Genomic DNA, 19,374 nt, shown 5'->3' with positions numbered 1-19,374 from the left:
AGCTGAAGATTGCTCATGTCTGTAAACAGCAGTACATTAAACAGTATCTATGGAGAAGAAGAACCAATTTAATTCTCAGGAGTAACGAGAGACTGGCATACACCATAATAGAGATGAGGTATAAGCTTTGTAAAGCATTCATATTCTAATTTATTGAGATCACAGATGTGGTAGAGTATTAGTAACTATCCATTTTCTCAGCAATCTTTTGGCTTCTTCCAAAATTTAGTGCTCCAAAACCAGTTTCCACTGCTACAAGAACAAGCTGATAAAGAAGCTAATAAGTAGGACAAGCTGATAAATAAATGAGAGAATGATTCTTATTACCTAAACGTTGTACTCCAAAGATTTCCAGTCATCATGGTATGTGGGGGAAGATATGGCCAAGAGATGGACAAGCTGGAAGTGGCTTAATTATACTATACTACATTAGAACGATTTTTCATCCCACCACAAAATGTATTCGAGTCCTTTCTTTCTAAATAACCCAATATTGGAATCTATTTTATTTATGACTTCGGTTTCTATTTAATGTTAATTTAACTAAAAATTAAATGCTATTCTGAAACTTATTAGAATATCATATGCTTTTCTTAATAGCTTTATGAAATATAATTTACAACCCTAAATTCACCCTCTTGGGTACAATTCAATGGGTTTTCATATAGTCACAGACTTGGACAACCATCATCACTACAGAGCTTAGTACATTTTCATAGCCCCCAAAAGAAACTCTGTATCCATCATCAGTCACTCATTCCTCTCTCCCCTCAACCCTCCAACCAGGAATCTACTTTCAGTATCTGAATGTGCCTACATTCAGAGCATTTCATATAAATGGAACCGCACAATACATGGTCCTTTGGGACTGGCTTCTTTCACACAGAATAACGTTTTCCAAAGTTCATCCATATTATACCACGTGAGGTATATTATACCACATGAAGGAGAACTTCATTTTTACTGTTTCATAATAATCTATCGTACGAATAAACTGTATTTTGTTTATCCTTTTATCGGTTGATGCACGCTGGGTTGTTTCCACTTTTTTGGCCGCTATAAACACTTGTGTATAAGTTTTTGTGTGGATACAATTCTTTAAGAGTAGAATTGCTGAATCATGTGGTAACTCTATGTTAACATTTTTGAAGAACTGTGGAGCTGTTTTTCGAAGTGGCTATACCATTTCAACCCCATGACCAATGATGGAGTGGCCCAACTTTCTCACACCTTCCTCTACACTGGTTATTGCCTTTTTATTTTAGGCATCCTAATAGATGTGAAGTGGTATCTCACTGCATTTATCCATGCTGTTACATTTTAAAACATTTTATAAAGAGGGCTAAGAATAAAAGCCTCCTATTTTCAAAGAGCATTTGGCTACAGGAAATAATCTTAGGACCACAAATCTTTCAACATAAAAAAAAAAAATGAAGTTGAAAGAATTAACTTTTACCTTTTAGAAGTTAAAAACAAAAGTTAGAAATACAAACTGTTTTCTAAAAATTGACAGGTCATTCCTGCCAGATAGGAGGAGGTAAATACATACTTTAAAGATATTCTGAAGTCTGAGGGGACCAAAATATATTTACAGTTTTCTGAGTATTGTCAGTTTTCTCTTCTACAAGCAGCATAAAATACTCAGATTAGAAACAGACTCGAGGCAAGGGACATGCAAAAGTTTCCCTAGGAGTCTGAAAACAATACATTCAGCTGGAGCCTTAAAATGACTTAAGATAAGCCAAAAAGAAACATTCATCTATCTAGGTAATCTGTTCTGGGGACGAAGCTCAGAAAAAAAGTGTGGAGGGAAGTTCAAGAGTTGCATGTAATAAATATAAATAGAAAAGATGACTGGAAAAAGGAAATAGGAGTGTGGGGGAAAAATGAATGTCACAATTTCAAAAATTTCTTCCAACGTATCGTTTCTGAAAACTACGAATTTTTTTTTTTTTTTACCATTTATAAAATGTAATTACCATTTATAAAATGTAAAAAGACCACAATTGTCTGAGTAAAGATCGCAAGAAGCAGGTTGCTAGAAGAGGTCTGGGTCAGGTTCTCTGATGCTTAGTGGAGAGCTATCTACATAAAGCATGAAATTCATAGAATTTTAGGACTTAATTTTTGGGACCACCTAATCTAGTAGTTTTCAATCATGGGTAATGCTCCTCACTGCCCCTGTCCCCCACCCACTCCCCAGCTCTTTAGGGAGACTTGGTAACGTGTGAGAGTGTTTTGGGGCTGTTACGAGACTTAAGACCATACTGGAATTCAGTGGGAAGGAGGCAAGGATGTTAGAATTCTACTACAAGGGCAGTCTGATACAATATAAATACAGTCTCACCCAAAATGCCAGTATCTTCCCCAACACAGATGAAGAAATTAAGATCCAGAAAGGTCATGTAATCCACCTAAATTCATAGCTGACTGGGAGAATCCAGAATTCAATTTTCTGATCCCCATGATTGTGTACACGTGTACATTACAGTTCTGTGAAGTTCTTTATCTTACAAAGACTGCATTATTTTCTGAAAATAATGGAGGTTGTTGTTCAGTTTCCACTGTGTTGAAATTTAGGTAGATGTGGGATCCCACAAGGAATGAACAAGTGAGGAGAAGAATCTATCACATGTGAACCATATTTCATACTTTCCCTAAATAGGGCATTGCTTGCAGAAACATCAGGACTGTTAACACAACAGCCCATGCTGCTGGGTCACTGCCTATTGAGAAACTGAGCAATTATGCCTTGTTCTTTTTCTTAATCCAACTACCTCAAAATCTTTGCTGTGGATTTACCTTAGAATACACTGACTTATTACTCACTGTCCTCCTTGCCTAAACACTCATTTGAAAAGAAGGGGTCCCTCTCCATTGGCAATATATCTGGATCATACCTGAATAAAGCGACCCCTCTCCCAGGGCTCTCTGTAGGTATATGTGGCCCTTGGGTTGAAGCTGAGCTATGCATCCAGGTACAGACAATTCCCTGCTCCATGCCTACTAGAACAGTCTTCCAAGTGAATATGAGGTTTTTAGAGGCCATTTATCCTTGTTTTTAGCGCCTTGGGAAAAAAATTTTTTTTTGTATAATTTTGTTTCTAAACCAGATGTTCCATAAAACACAATGACACTAACCTGTTTTGAAAGTCTTAGTGACAAAGGAATACGTGTCCACACCCAGTCTGGAATGTCTCTAGAGGTTTATCCTTGATTTTTAGCCTATGTAATTTCTCCCCAGGTAACATGTGACAAGCTCAGTTCTCGGTGTTCTAACAGAATCAGTCAGCCTGGCCACAGGAGAGAAACCCAGTATCATCCTTCAGTAGGCATCCTGGGTCTGGAATAAAAGGATTTTAATAGTATTTCCTAGTTGACTAGGCCACTTCCTAGAATACAGGTTTTATTGTTGGCATCATTTTTATTCATTTCAATAAAGTGCAGCATGCAAACTCACACTCTCTCACTAAGCCAGACTCCTATGGCAAAATGCACAAAGTAAAGGATGGACATGCCCCAATAACAAAAGGAGGAAAACCTTGTTTCTATTCCCTCAAATCCAGGACTAGATAAGAACTAGGAGAAGATGGTCCTGGTGGGCCCCCTTCCCTTTACTGGTGAAGGAAGCCAAGAAAAAAAAAAAAAAGGTTCCCAGAAATATCAGCTATAGTTATAGTGACAAATACAAAAGAGCACCCCAAATGAAGGTCATAACCAATTTTGGGTGGAATCTCCTCCCAAGTAAGAGGCTTAAATTGCTACAGTTAGGAGTATGCTTTGGAGTCGGCCTGCATTCAAATCTACCTCCGTTGCTGATCTTGGTTATGTTGCTGAACCCTTCTGTACCTCAGTTTCCTCAGCTATCACAACTGGAAATGAAAACTGTCCTCATCTCATAGAGTTGCTTTTAAGAAAATAGCTGTGTTGGCGCGCCTGGGTGGGTCCGTCAGTTAAGCATCTGACTTTGGTTCAGGTCATGATCTCAGGTTTGTGAATTCAAGCCCTGCATTGGGCTCTGTGTTGACAGCCTGGAGCCTGCTTCAGATTCTGTCTCTGCTCGCTCTCTCTCAAAAATAAACATTTAAAAGAGAAAAAAAGAAAAAAGTTGTGTCAATGGTTAAGGTTTAGCATATGATAAACACTCCTGTGGCCCAGTGCTCACCAGCTAAGGAGCTACCACTATGGATTGATAAGGATTTCTTCTCCTTTGTTATTTCTGGAAAGGTGCTTCCCCCACTCTTAAAAGAGGAGATTCATACACAACTGTGGGATTCTCACGACTGGACAAAACAGGATTATCTGAGCTCTTGTCCAAGCTAGTACTATGTAATTTTGAATTATTCTTTTATTCCACCTGGTTTCATTTCCCCCAACCACCCTTCCCCCCCTCCCACCCCCAGCAGGGAGCTGATGCCTGTCCTCTTCCTCTTGCCCATTTCTGTTAGTTCACATAATGTGAGTACCTTTTGGGGGACTGACTGCTAACTGCAGAGACTGGATCTACTTTCTGAGAGAAGCAGGTAGAAGTACTTCAGAGGTATCTGGGACTCCATCTGGACCATCCACCCCAGCTAAATTTATTTCTTTTCCACTAATGCACACTTTTTGTTAGCCAGCCACCCCCTGTGTACATAACCATGCCCTAGGAGAATCTGCTTTGTATAGGATGACTGTAAAGTCATGACAGGGTCTTTGAAGAAGCTATAAACTCCATCTTAAATATGTCAACAGAATCAGAGTCAAACAGAGTTTATTTTCCAAAGGGTTGAGAGGGCATGATTGTTTGAACTTTTGCCACTATGTTCTCAAACTGTCCTAAAAAGGATGATCGAAAGACCTGGGCCCTGACAATGTTAGGAAGGGGAGGTCTCCACTTCAAGCACAGTTACCCACTAAAGCAGTATTTTACAGTGATGCTTTGAAATAGATAATGTTATGTGGAAAGAAACATAGGCCAGAGTGCAGAAGGTATCCTTTCCTTCAGGAATCCTGACATTAATATTTTCACTCTGAGGACTTTGAAGGTAAACAGAGGTCAACTGCTCTGGTAGAGAAAAAGGCACTTTTTAGAACCCTTCACACACGAACACCAGATGCGGCTGGTGCTGCTAGCTGTCCCCGTCACCGTATAGTCCTAATACCACACCGCCCCAAGTTCTCATGATCGGGATGACTACACCGGTAAACCATCCCCTCTCCTCCCTTTGCAGGGGGAAAGGCAGCAGCTACAGGACCATCTTTTACTCTCACTACCTGCTGAACGAAGCCACTCAACAAATGACACTACCAGTGAAAGCTTGAAAGGAAGCAGATCCTAGGTAGTATCTTCATCTAGTTAAGGGTTTGACCCAGACAGTATCTTGAAAGAATATCAAAACAAACTTGTGATGGTCCACATCTGCTTCATGTTGGCCTGTTACAATCCAGTCTGATGTTTGTTGCTCCACTCCTCAGATTTTTAATGGTTAGCTTCACTCATTTGGGAAATAAAGACGTTCTGCCTCAACCAAGTCCGTCCCACAAGCACTTCCCACAAGTACTTGTCCAGAGCCTTATGGCTATCATAACAAAAACTTGAGTCATAAAACATAATGTGCGTCAGTGTACAGGATTTCTAGGTAATATGGTTTCTGTAAAGTCCAGATCATAGGCTTCAATCAGTGAGTTTGGCATGGAGGAAAAAACCTAAACAATAAAGCCAATAAAAGAAATCACAACCCTATTCTTAGCCATAGTTTGTATTACTAAACCAGGTCAGTTTAGGAAAAGGCAATCATACTAATTACAAACTAATCTTCTAATCATTGAAAAGAAGGAGACCACCCTGCTTCTCTAACACATATTAGGCACATGCCAGGCAAAATGAGACAATAGATGTGTGTGGGTTTGTATCAAAATACCTTATGAACTCTTAGATGATTAACACTGTGCAATATAATGAATCTTAGAGTTCTAAAAACCAAGTATTCTTCGTCTATATACAAAAGCATATGAAGAGTAAGTCCTACTTGTAAGGTAGGCAGACTAAGAAAATACATTTAACACATTCTTCTTTTAGGTTGACCTGAAGTGCTTGTTGGATCATTTGAAGAGCCAGCTTAACATTCTGTATCTTCTTTAAGGATCATTCTGCAAAGTTTACTTTGAACCTTTATTAGTGGCTGATGCAGAAGAAACAAAAGAGATGGAGGGAGGAGAGGGAAAACAAGTGCCGATATATAAACAAACTCTACAACTGAAAAGACCATTGCCTCAACTTTCCAAAACCATTTTGGAAAGACTTCCATTTAAAGATCAGACACAACAGCCCACAACAGGCCTCCAAGTATATTTTTATAGCCTTGTTCCTACTTTCCAGTTTTTCATCAATGAACACTCCTCCCGTCAACAAGATCCAGGGGCATCTCCTACATGATGTATGCATAACCTATGCACAACCAAGTTTAGGTCATCTTAAAACTAAATACCAATAGGAAGTAGAAAACGTGTACATAGGTGTTACTGATTTTTAAGCTGCATAACAGGATAACAGCAATTCTTTAGGAAGGTTGTATTACATTTAAAAATAAGTATTTTTGGAAATCAACTTTACTGGGGGCAAAAATGAGTGCCATCTATACTAATAAATTATTTGGTTCTCAAAGTCACATATTAATACCACTACAGAGGCACCTGGGTGGCTCAGTTGGGGAAGCGTCCAACTTCGGCTCAGGTCATAATCTCACAGTCCGTGAGTTCGAGTCCCACGTCGGGCCTGGAGCCTGCTTCAGATTTGGTGTCTCCCTCTCTCTCTGCCCCTCCCCACTCTGTCTCTCTCAAAAATAAACATTAAAAAAAAGTTAAAAAAAAAAAAAACCACTACAGATAAATCAATTCATGGGTGGGAAAAAAATCTATTTTCTGATGAATACAGTAAAAATATAGAAATAAGAAAAGAGAGGAGCATTTGCTCCTTAAACTGGTTTTTGAAAAAACTATCTAGCACAGACCTTCCTTGCAAGCTCTCTTTCCAACCAAGAGTTTGGGGCTTAGGCACAAGTTAGTAAGAAAGAATGTAAACAAGTCCAAACTTCAGAAGTTCATTGCAAAGTACTTCCTGCGCTGCACTGAGAACAGAACTAAAATAGGTCAAAACTGATCTCACCTCTGAGCAACTTAAATCAGTGCTCTGCCACTGTTCTAACGCACTACCTCAGGCCATTTACTGGTGATCTAACAAGGCTGAGGCTAAACCTCTCTGCAAAAAGGCTTGTCTGACAATTAACTAAGGAATCTCACTGGCTGCTAAATAAAGAATTTATATGGAATGGATGTGGGGTCTTTGGTTTTAAACAGATTCAACTGGAACCTGAAATGGACAAAAGGAGGGGGGGGCATTGGTTGGGCTTGCAATATTTTGAAGGCTTGAGAATATTAAGGACCATATTGCAACTCTGTTTCCCAAAAAAGCTCCAAGAAAGGACTGATAATCAATTTACTGTTAATTATAATACAAATAAGTCTTCAGAACTACTCTGAATCTAGTGGAATTTGGGATTCTACAGACATTATTTTAAAATCAGACTGTAGCAAAGGGGGCTTAAGGAATGAAAACCAGTCCTTTGTGAAGATCATCATCCACATTAATTACCAGAATTCTTACTATTATTGAGTGCGAGTGGCTTTAAAATTATCTATCGCATTTACTTTGATCCTTATGCCCTTTGAGATAAGTACTATCAACAGAATATTAATGGGAGGAAAACTGCGGTCCAGAGGAGGGTCTTGAATCAGTAAGTGGCAGAATCTGGATTTGAACCAGGTCAGCTTGACTGACACTTTTATTACACTGCCTTTGACTAGAAAGTCTCTCAGACATGATAACTGGTTACCAAGAAGCAACTTTCTGTTCTCCTCTCTCAGTCTCAATTTAGAGATTTAGGCACCTTTTCACAGGTACCAACACAGTAACACTTAATGTTCTACAGAAATACACAGAACTACCCTACCAAATACACAGTAGGTTTTTAGTATTTTGGTGAACACCCCTACAGATAAACTAAGATGACATGGTAAAGTGCTGGAAAAGTCAACATCTTCCTACTAGTTAGGTAGGACCTTTCTAAACCTAAAAAGGTTTCCTCCATTAGGGTTTTCATTTATTTAGCATTCTAAGATGTGTAAACAGCCTGATTCTTTCATAACCTTGTTGTTTGCTTTTTTTCATTGAGGTGTAGCCAGGACCTGTAACCCTCAACAGTTTCTTCTGCCTTCTGTTCAATGTTCATTTGCACAATTACATTGGCCTTCTATATGAATATTAAAATTCTATGAAAAATTATACTGTAATATTGTGTGAATTCTGATTTTTATTCATGCTTTTGAAAGTACAGTAACACTTTATATTATACTCTGCCTGTTTTTGCTCCTTTATTATAAACTACCCTGCTTGAGAACATGAATTCCTTTCCATTTAAACTTATTTTCATTTCCCATAATATGTTTCCAAATTTATTCTTTAAGTCCTGTGTATTTATTCATCCATTTACTTTTGAGCGATGGTTTACGTAAGGCAAATAAAGGACAAAATGGATTAAAAATGATTCAAAATACAAGAGAACCAATGGTTACTAGTTTACACTAGAAATTTTCTACACAACTGCATTCTCTAGGGGAATTATTTAGATCTTTTAATTTTAAATTTTAAAACATTAATCTTTAAAATTAACTTGCCCCACAACGGCTAGAAAACAAAAACTTAGATCCTTCTATTCAATGTCCGGGTAACTCTAGGTACCACTTAATTTTTCAATAATTCTCTATTGAAATTTACTACATTTTTAGAAATTTTAGTCCTAAAAGTATCTTTCATGGTTTATTTTTGTATAAATATTAGCATTTTGAGACAGTATTATTTTTAAGATTGTAGATTAGTCCGTATAATCATGTTCATTAGAACTATTTCTTATTTCTCCTAATCCCATATTTACAATGCAGGTTATATAGCTATCTATCTTCATATTCCAGAAGCATTTACTCTATTTCTCCTCCCCTTTATTTTTATGTACATAAAAGTCCTTGACTATTATGGTTCTGTAATTTTAAAGATTTTAATGTTCCTATATAATAATTATTAAATACCCATTAAAATGGCATGAAAAGGCTACACTAATTATAAAGAAAGAAAATAACTCATAATGTATGTACTTGTGAGGAAATAAGAATATAGCCATTGACAAATGTCTTGTCAAAACACTCTATTCCACTTTAAGGGGGGGAGGGGGGTCAAGCCCCATCCCTACTCCCCAAGTCTTTAAAATGTTCTGAAGCATTCCAGTTATACAGTAAGACAAAAGCTTTGTGGGCCAAAAGTTAAAATCTGTGCAGAATTTCAGAAAGATTAAGCCAGTGTGGAAGCTCTGTAACCCCTAGTCATTAGGATGGTATGATCATTCACTAAAAAATAAAAAGTGATTTTACAATAAAGAGTGGATTTCAGGGGCCAAAATGTGCTGCACTGCAGAAAAATCAGCAATGTGAATGGCCTAGAGAGCTTTCACTCTAAAACTGGCCCAGCTTCTTAGCAAGAGTCCTAGCAAATCACTCATTCTTTGCACTTCGTGTTCCATAAACACTAACTTTATTTTCTACTTACATTTACAAAAGAGGCAAATAGATTCTCAACATTTCTGAATCATCTGAAGAACCATGGAGATAGGTCAATACGAAATAGCTATTTAAAAGGGAGTTTAAGTTTAAACAAGTTAGGTCCTCAGAAAAGGCTGCAATGCAAAGTCTGAGGGCTGTTTCACATAGCCATGTGATAGCTGATGAACTTGAGATTTCCACACATACTTATCACTGGAATATAAATCAGTTTATATGTGAGAATCAGTGGCTCTTCCTGCTTGTTTCCTTTGGGGATGATGTTAACGTTTCTTAGCATTTTTTAAAAAACATTTTTTAAAGAGCAGGGGAGGGGGCAGAGAGAAAGGGAGACACAGAATCTGAAGCAGGCTCCATGCTCCGAGCTGTCAGCCCGGAGCCCGGAGGTGGGGCTTGAACCCACGAACCGTGAGATCATGACCTGAGCCAAAGTCGACTGCTTAACTGACTGAGCCACCCAGGTGGCCCTACATTTCTTAGGATTTCTTTTAGTAGCATTGTATTGTCCAGTTTCTTATGTGAATGCTTAATAGATTTAAATAACCTACTTTTCTTCAGGCAAAGACTCTAATTAGAAATTTAACAAATTCCTTGCATTCATCTTCATTAGTTGTTTTTCAGAACAATTTTTAAATTATGTGCTGTACCATCCTAAGGTTTTATAACAACCCAAAAATGCAGGACCACCGTTGAGAAAAGCACAGAAAAATAATCTGACAGATTCTAGAACTTATTAAACAATCATTTACTATTTTTACTTTTTTACATTGTATTTGGGTTATGAGTCACTTTTGGTGATGTAACTTTTGTGGAGAACCTATCTCAAATTTTTTTGATGGGGCTAGCTGGATTGAGTGTTTGTCAAGTCCCAAAGTGCACGGGGTTGAGAAAAAAGACAAGAGTCCAATAACCCTGCATCACAGCAACTCTATACTGACCGGCACAGACATAGTCCCAAACCCAGTGACGTCAAATGGCTGCCTTAGAACTTTGCAAGTCAAGAGTAAGCAGTTATAAACAGATTTAACAGATAAACATTAGATCGGACTCATGATCTCATCTGGCAGCCTTGCATATTTCCCATCCAAAAGTCCCAGCTGGGATCACACTAATTGGGCCTCTTCAACCATATTGAGCAATAGACAAAGAGAAATTTAGGGAGAAAATTTTAAAACTGATAAGAAACATATTGACATAGTGCTTGGTGAGGGGGAGCTGAAATACACCATCTGGATGCTTGTGTTTGTGAAAACTTTTGTTTAGTGGAAATAATTCACCTAACTCACAAGCTGTACAAATATTAAGATCAAAAGTCCTAACTTGCACAACCTATCAGGAAAACCTGTGATACAGGAAACAGAGACTGTTGTCCAGACTTCTGTCAAACCAAAGCCAAAATATCTTTGTGCGACCAGTGCCTATCTTGACTGCCCTGGTGTCCCTCAGTACTCAGAGTCTGTACCAGCACTTTATGGCCACATCTTTTCACTAAGAAAGTATACTCCTAGTAGAGGTTCACATTTAGAACATCTACAAGTGTTTTGGCTTGATTTCCTTTTAACACTTTTGGAAGTGAATAATATCCCTGTGTATGAGGAGGAGTCTGGTATAGAACTAACGGATTCATTAATGCCATACTGTTTGGTAATTCGATAGTTGGAGAGCTAAAGCTATTCAACAAAATTGAAATTGTGTACAAGGCTGGAATCACTGTGATATAAATAACCATAGTGTTTACTTCAATGCCGGGAATTTATGTGGATGGAAAAGCAAAAGTTTCCCTGGATTAGATGGGCTGTTTTCTCAACATGTGACAGTATCAAGTACCTTTTCAACATGCTTTCTTAGAAATTAAAGATTTTCCTAAAAATTCTTTTTACCATACCCGCTACTGAACTGATAAATTTCTTCAATCATTAAGAATTTAATACTACATACCCTCAATTTCTCTTCATTTTCTCTTTATTAAGGCTTCTTTGCACTGTAAGTCTGCATGACTGCACTTTTCCTCTTCAAAACCAAACTGCTTTTTAATTTCTATTCCAAGGTCTTTTTAGACCTTGAGAAAATACCATTCCTTTTTGTCTTGCATACTGTACATAAAAGAGCACAAATCCTAAGTCTTAAATTATTAAGGTTGAATCATGTAAAGGTTGGGGTTTTTTCCTACCCTTCTTTTATCAACAGGTAAACTAAGCTATTTAATGGTAACACAGTTCTATTGATTAGAATTGACATCACAGAAATGTTACTAATCCCTGTTAAAAGAAAGTTTCTGTCAGGTAGGATTCCAAAAGAACCCAAATCTATGGAAATCAGTCAAAAAGCATTTATCAAGAACCCAATCACCACTTCATACCTACTAGGATGATCCTAATTTAAAAAACAAGTATTGGGGAGGATATGGAGAAATTGGAATCCCATATACATAACTGGGGGGGAGTTTCAAATGGTGCAGTTACTATGGAAAGGTTTGGAAGTTCCTCAAAAAGTGGAAGATAAAATTACCATATGAGTCAGCAATTTTACTCCTAGGTGTATAGCTAATGTAACTGAAAAGAGAGACTCAAACAGATACTTGTACACCAATGTTCACTGAAGCGTTCATTATTCACAAGAGCAAAAGGGTGAAAATAACCTAAGCAAACATCGACAGATGAATGGATAAATAAAAGATGGCAGACCCATATAACAATATATCAGCCAAAAAAGGAACGATGCTCTGACATAGGCTACAACATGGATGAATTTTGAAAACATTACACTAAGTGAAAGAAGCCAAACACAAAAAGGACGAATATCCAGAATAGGCTAGAGACCGAAAATAAACTAGAGGTTAACCAGTGGCTAGAAGGAAAAATTGGGAAGTGCTGATTAACAGTTACACAGTTTGGGATGATGAAAAAGTTTTGCAAACAGATATCGGTGATAGCTGCACAACACGGTGAATGTAATTATACGCCACTGAATTGTGCACTTAAAAAATCACTAAGATGGCAAAATTTTAAGTATAATTTTAAGAATGACATCAAAACTCATTGAATTGCACAATTTTTAAGCGCGTTTTTAATAGTTAATTATTTTTGAGGAAGAGCGCAAACAGGGGAAGGGCAGAGAGACAGAGGGAGACACAGGATCCGAAACGGGCTCTGAGCTGACAGCAGAGAGCCCAATGCAGGGCTTCAACTCAGGAACTGCGAGATGATAGCCTGAGCCTAAGTCAGATGCTTGACCCACTGAGCCACCCAGGTGCCTCGCTGAACTGTACACTTCAAATGGATTGTATGCTATGTGAGTTATATCTCAATAAACTTAAGAAGAATCCAATAGACTTGGGGGGTACAATGATAATTAGAGATATTTTACATCAACTAGTATAATTGGGAGAAAGCCAATTATCGTGTTTATCTAGGCAATGTTTAGTTGTGAAGGCAAATTGTAGTGATGGTACAGTTTGATTGCATCAGACTTCTCTAATTCTGATATAATAGTTTACAATAGAGTCTATAATAAAACCTAGCCCAGTAACAACTATATAAAATTAGGGGAAGAGGTATTTCAAACAAAATGGCACATATACTCCAGAGGTTCACACACAACCTGTCAAGGTACGGCTGACCCTTGAACAACATGGGTTTGAACTCTGTGGGCCTACTTACATGGAAAAAAAAATCTTTTTTTTAATAAATACAGTACTGTAAATGTATTTTCCTAACATTTCTTTTCTCTAGTTTACTTTATTGTAAAAATACAATACACAATACATATAATACAATATACAATACATATAACATACAATATGTGTTAATTGACTATATTATCAATAAAGCTTCTGATCAACAGTAGAATATTAAGTTTTGAGGGAGTCAAAAGTTATTGATGTGTTTTTGTTTTTTACTGAAGGGGTGGTCAGCCCCTGATCCCTGTGATGTTCAAGGGTCAACTGTACTTTAGATGAGTGATTCCCAAACACCAGAGTAAGACAATGCCTGTTATGGAAACTGACACAAGCAAGGACCACAACAAGCCTGTCGATCTGAAGTGTTAACTACAATTCACTCTTATTTATTAAAACAAGATTTCAGCGAGGCAACAGTGGCAATATTGGGGTCTTCACAGTTGGTAGGAAGCCAGGATGGCTTATTCTCACCTCTGCTCAGGGCCTTACCCTTACACCTGCTCTATTTCCTAAGTTTCTTTTTAAAACTTGCACAAATTTTTACTAAACCAGGGTAACTCTCAATATTACTCACCATATTTGATTTACATTCCAAAATTATAAACAAGTCCTAAAGATTACTAGACACTTTGGTTTATCAGCAACCCCTTCCATCAGCATGAAAAACAGTAAACTGCCAGTATGGAAATTACAAACGTGTATAAAGGGTGAAGGATAGGTCAGATATTTTGCTGTCAGATTAAAGAATGGATGGGGCTTCTAATCATGTGGATTAATGGAACCATAGATAACCTGAAGGGAAGTCTGGGTTTGGGTTATTTTTAGCTTAAGTTGGGAGTTTTTGCTGTAAAAACAAAATACAATGTATTTACTTTAGAAGATTTGAATAACCTCCTGATAAAAGTTCAATGTTACCACTTAATTCACTGTGAACATGTTTTTCTGTAAAATTATCAAAATGACTTAATCCAAAAATGGAAGAAAGCACATTTAAAAATCAGTCATTTGGGAAAAGACTGATTATTAATACTAATAACCAGACAGTAACCATGACTGAGAAAGACAACAAGAGAAGCATGGAGAAGTGGTTCATAACACTGTGAACTATTCTATATAGAGAGACTTACTGGACTGAGGCTTTAGTTTTTCAATTGTAGAATAAGACAAAACATTACAACGTGGAACTTTTCCCCAAAGGAATGTGAGGAAAAGCTTGTGAGAGAAGCCTGGACAAATGACATGAGAGGAGAAAATTTTCTAACAGCTAGGAGTACCGTATGTTTTAAATTCACCTATTAGAAAAGATGACCCTGAAAACAGAATATGTGGGATCATAGAGAGAATGTGTCAGCTTCACGATTAAGTACATTGTCCTGAACGGGCCCATTTTCTCTGTAGAGAAAAGAAATCCTGCTCCATTGTCACATAACACCAAACTTTATCATGACCATTTGTCCCAGACAATATGCATTAAATAGTCTGTCACCGCCACCAGGAAAAACACAGCAACATTCCATGGACGAAGCAAGCATCAAGATGTTGTACAAAGGAGACAGGATGAAGATGCAAAAGGCTTACTTCTAGTTGCAGTTTTAATATGCTTCCTGACTGAGCCATCCATCCTTTCCAGGTCTCCATTCCCAGAGCTGTAACTACAGGATGGTTTCTAAGGTACAAAGACCTCTCATGCTTTATATATAAAAATTAAAATGTCAAGAAAGAAATCAACCAAGAGCTCAATAAATGCCCTGCACTCATAAGTCAGCCTCTGAGCAGAAGCAAGCTCAGGTTCAATAATCCATAGGTAAATATTAAGAGTTACCCTTAGGTCCATAGAATAGAATAGAAGTTGAACTGTTTCACTTGGAGTGCTTCCCAAGTTACCGTCAGATAACTCTGTCAGATGAGAGAAGTCCACTTTATATAAAAGCCTAGTGTTCTTCAGACAGTAAAGCCATGGAAAACCCATTCTGTAAACAAGCTTCAACTGCTGTTAACTTCCTTTATAGGAACAACAACAAAGAACATGGTGGCAAGAATGAAAGAACACCGCCATCTAAACAGAATCAGTTTTGATATGCTTAAAATTTGTTTATATTGAGAAAATTCTGGCTATATCTATGTAATGGTAAAATCAAAACAATTTTTACATTTTAGTGTGTACCACTGGTATGCAATAAATAATTGGTTTACATTTTGTTCTGTGGAAGACAAACAGGGTGTGGAAGCAGTTTTTCTCACCAGAAGGTTACTTTATCCAAATCCAGGAAAATCCTGAGCTCCTCAGAGCTCCTGGATTCCAAAGATGTTCCAGAACAACAAGCAAACCATTTCATCTGAGAGTGTGTACATTTTTTCCAAAGGTTAAAAACCTTTCAAGATCATGTCACAATGACACCATTATGATGACTAAACAGACCCCCTGGAGGCCCTCTGCCTTGGCCCTCGGAGTCTCCAGGACACCAGGTCTCCCCTCCAGCCTTCCTCGGTATGGTCCGCCTTAGCACCCAGGTGCTCAAAGGAGCAGCTGGGAGGGGCACCTGCAGGTTCCAAAGCAACACAAAGGTCTATACCATCACACTCAGACCACAACAGTCTAGGGGCCACTTGCCTTTTAAGAAGTACCCTAAATCCTTTTGGCCACTTTCATCAATCTTATTCACAGCCAGTTAGGCCGACTGCCTGAAGCAGGGTGGATCCAGAATTCTCACTACAACTCTTAACCTCAGGATCAGCCCTCAGCATCTGGAACTCAAATGCTGCTTCCTTTCACCTTCTCTCAGCTTGGTTCCTCTTAAGTCGTTTTGTTTCCCGGCATACTAAAGGAGGAAAATATTTGCTAAAATAAAGCTGGCAAGTCTCAAAACATATGTAGACAAGAAGCCTACAAACCAAACACAGGTATCTCTATTCAGTTACAGCTGACAGCCATTTATTATAGCACAATGTCTTTGGGGAAAACCAGGATAATAAAGACTATAACCTTAAAATGAAAAGGAAAAAAAAAAAAGCCACATACCTAAAATGTAAGTCTCATGAGATGAGGAAAGCCAAGATTTTGATCTACTCTTGGGTTAGCCTTAGCCTTTGAGAATATAACAATGGCCAAACTAAACTGCACATGACCATGGGGACTGATTGGGCCGAATTAAAATAAGGCATTGTCAGGTATTTTGAACATTACAGTAAAAGCTGGAGAAGAGCAGGGCATTGTTTAATAGTTTGCACATGTGACCACAATTCAAGGAAAAATCTTTTTTTTTTTTTTTTTTAATTTTTTGATGTTTACTTTTGAGAGAGGAGAGAGAGACAGAGCGTGAGCAAGGGAGGGGCAGAGAAGGAGACACAGAATCCAAAGCAGTCTCCAGGCTCTGAACTGTCAGCACAGAGCCTGACGTGGAGCTCAAACCCATGAACTGTGAGATCATGACCTGAGCCGAAGTCCAATGCTCAACCGACTAAGCCACCCAGGCACCCCAGGAAAAATCTCTTTAGATAGCTAATTGATGAATCCCTCCCTATCAGATTGAGCAGTCATATTCCATCCATGTGATTTCCTGTCCAAAGAGGTTGTATTACCTCCCCCCACCTCACAAGGAAACACCAATGATTACATCATCACTACTTACATTCAAAGCATTCTTTGCAGCTTCTGCTTCTGAGCGACTGTCAAAACTGACAAAACCTACGGGCTGAGGAAAGAAAAAAATATGAAGAAAAAACAAATCAGGGGATATACATTTTTCTGGGTCAAAGGTGATGTCAAACTGAAGAGCTAAGATAAAGAAATGACCACAGGCAATGGGTAGAAGAAATAAGAAAGCCAGTTCAAAAGAATCATGACGCAGTGGCTTAGCCAAATTTCTAACATGAATCAAAAGGGATTGTGAGAGTGGTTCTTCAAGGGCACAGCTGGGGATTTAGAGAATCATAAAAAAAAAAAAAAAAAAATCTAGAAGGGGTTGGAAGGTGAGCAGCAGTGAACAAGAGAATAGAGGAAAACTTGGGTCAAGAGGCTCTACTTTCCTAAATCAAATTCACTGTACCTCAGTTTCTTCATCTTTTAAAATGGAAAGAGAACCGAATCACCTTTTGGTACACTGTAAGTGCAAGGAATACAATGACACAATGATAAAAGCCCTGTACTCTCACTGCATGATCAAATTTACAAAATGCATTTCCATGGCAAATCCCAAGGGATACCTTAAAAAAGTTTAACTAGCTGGGTAAACCAAATTGTTCCAACTGAATAGAGAGGAGTGATAATCCCTTTGGACTTCTAGTCCAGAAAGATGCTTGCAACACAGCTTATTTATAATGAATCAGAGAATATCTTATTGAGAGATGAAAAGTGACTCTGAGAGGTGAGCATGCTAAGTAAGGTATTCAGCATTTTGGGGGCGGGGGAAGCATACAGTTAAAAATCTTCAAGAAGCTTCTAGAAGCTATCAGGGTCATGGATTGCCACCCTCCATTCTGCACCTTTTGTGCTCCACTCTAGACTTGGGGACTATGCCTGATTTTAGCAGTTTAAAACACAAGAAAGACAGCATGAGTCCTCATCAACAGATATTTATACACTGCGAAATTTTGTCTGTTATATGTTTTGTCTTGTTTTGTTTTTTTAAAGGAAGAATTGGGAATAAAAGTGGGTTTGGATAATTTGTTTTGAATATACAGACCAATCCCAATATAACCATGCTGGAGGCATTACGTTTGCTTTCCTCAGGGACAGCCTCAGACATCCTAGCTGGAGACAATGGAATATGAATCATTTTCCTGTGCTAATTCCTAACCAATCTCACCCTTAATTTTAAGTCAACAACAAAACTCAAATCCTAATGAGAATTAAAAAAAGAGAATGCTCAGCCCCAGTAACATTCCTGAAGAAAGTCAATTCAAATTTATTATAGAATTGGATCATTTATATGCAAGTTTGAAATTCTTACCTGCTTAGATGTGAGCTTTATAAGAGAACCCTCGTAGCCCTGAAAATTAAGAAGAACCAAATTTAGACCAAAAAAGATAAGAAAAAAAACCAATTTAAAAAAAAAAAAAAAGTTTTTTTGAGTGAGCGAGCAAGGGAGGGGCAGTCAGAGAAGGAGAAAGAATCCTTCAAAGTAGGCTCCATGCTGTTGGCACAGAGCCCAAAGCAGGGCTCAAACTCCCAAACCACGAATGAGATCATGACCTGAGCAGAAATCAAGAGTTGGAGGCTTAAGTGACTGACCCACACAGGCACCCCCCAAAAAACAATTTTAATAGCATCTTGCTCAAGTAAAAACGAGTCCTTTGACTCCTGACCATCTAACTCTTCTTACAAATGCTTCTTAAGGTAACTGAGAAAGCAAATTTTACACACGCATGCACACACACATCTACCTATGCTTCCACACTTAAGGCCTAAAACAAATCAGATCCTGAAATTTATGCACGTATCTATGTTTCTTATCCTTTTTTTTTTTTTCAATGAAATTATATAATAGTAGGAAGATGGGTTCCTGTCAACAGGTCTTTTTCATTTTACAGAACTAAGAGAGTGAAGGGAGTAAATTCAGTAAGATAGGAAGTATGTGATGACTTGGTCATGTGTTTGCTATAAAATAACATGAAAACATTACGAATGTACTAGGTAGAACTACTTATGCAAAATTTCAAAACTGCCAGGAAAAGTTTAGCAGGTAGTGATGCTAAATTCTGTTGAGTTATTTTGCTTACTTATTGAAGCAGCCAGTTTTCATGCTGGTATTCCGACTGGAACATGCAAAAACTCCCTGTTGGCTTTTTACTGCAGCTCATCCTCAAGGAGGATAGAAACCCTCCCTTTTCACTCCTTCGCTTCGCCCCTCCTGGCTCTTCAGGATAAGGATAACAAAGTGTGTTTATTTCTGAAAATAATCAATGGCTGGTGGCTTGTACTGATGGATGACACAAGGGGGAAAAAAACACCACTTGACATGATTGACCACCACACATATCAGTGCCAAGACAGATTTGCAGACTAGGGTCAGCCTCCAGGGACTTTAATTAAAAGAGGGTTGTTGGGA

At 38.0% G+C, this 19,374-nt stretch overlaps 1 protein-coding gene across 6 annotated transcripts in view; it reads right to left on the bottom strand.

Moving 5' to 3' along the window:
- The window catches only part of RBPMS (RNA binding protein, mRNA processing factor), a 166,694-nt gene that overhangs the window by 67,499 nt on the left and 79,821 nt on the right, over positions 1–19,374 (bottom strand). For all 6 annotated transcript variants that reach the window (XM_042983131.1, XM_042983127.1, XM_042983128.1 and 3 more), the window contains 2 exons: positions 18,277–18,315; positions 16,957–17,019 (listed from right to left, as the gene is read on the bottom strand). In XM_042983131.1, the coding sequence (XP_042839065.1) occupies positions 16,957–17,019; positions 18,277–18,315 (102 nt within the window). The remainder of the gene's footprint in view (positions 1–16,956; positions 17,020–18,276; positions 18,316–19,374) is intronic.

The sequence above is a fragment of the Panthera tigris genome, chromosome B1, assembly GCF_018350195.1.
Source record: "Panthera tigris isolate Pti1 chromosome B1, P.tigris_Pti1_mat1.1, whole genome shotgun sequence".
Classification (NCBI taxonomy): domain Eukaryota; kingdom Metazoa; phylum Chordata; class Mammalia; order Carnivora; family Felidae; genus Panthera; species Panthera tigris.
The sequence above is the reverse complement of the archived record's forward strand: the minus strand, read 5'-3'. Positions and strand labels throughout refer to the sequence as shown.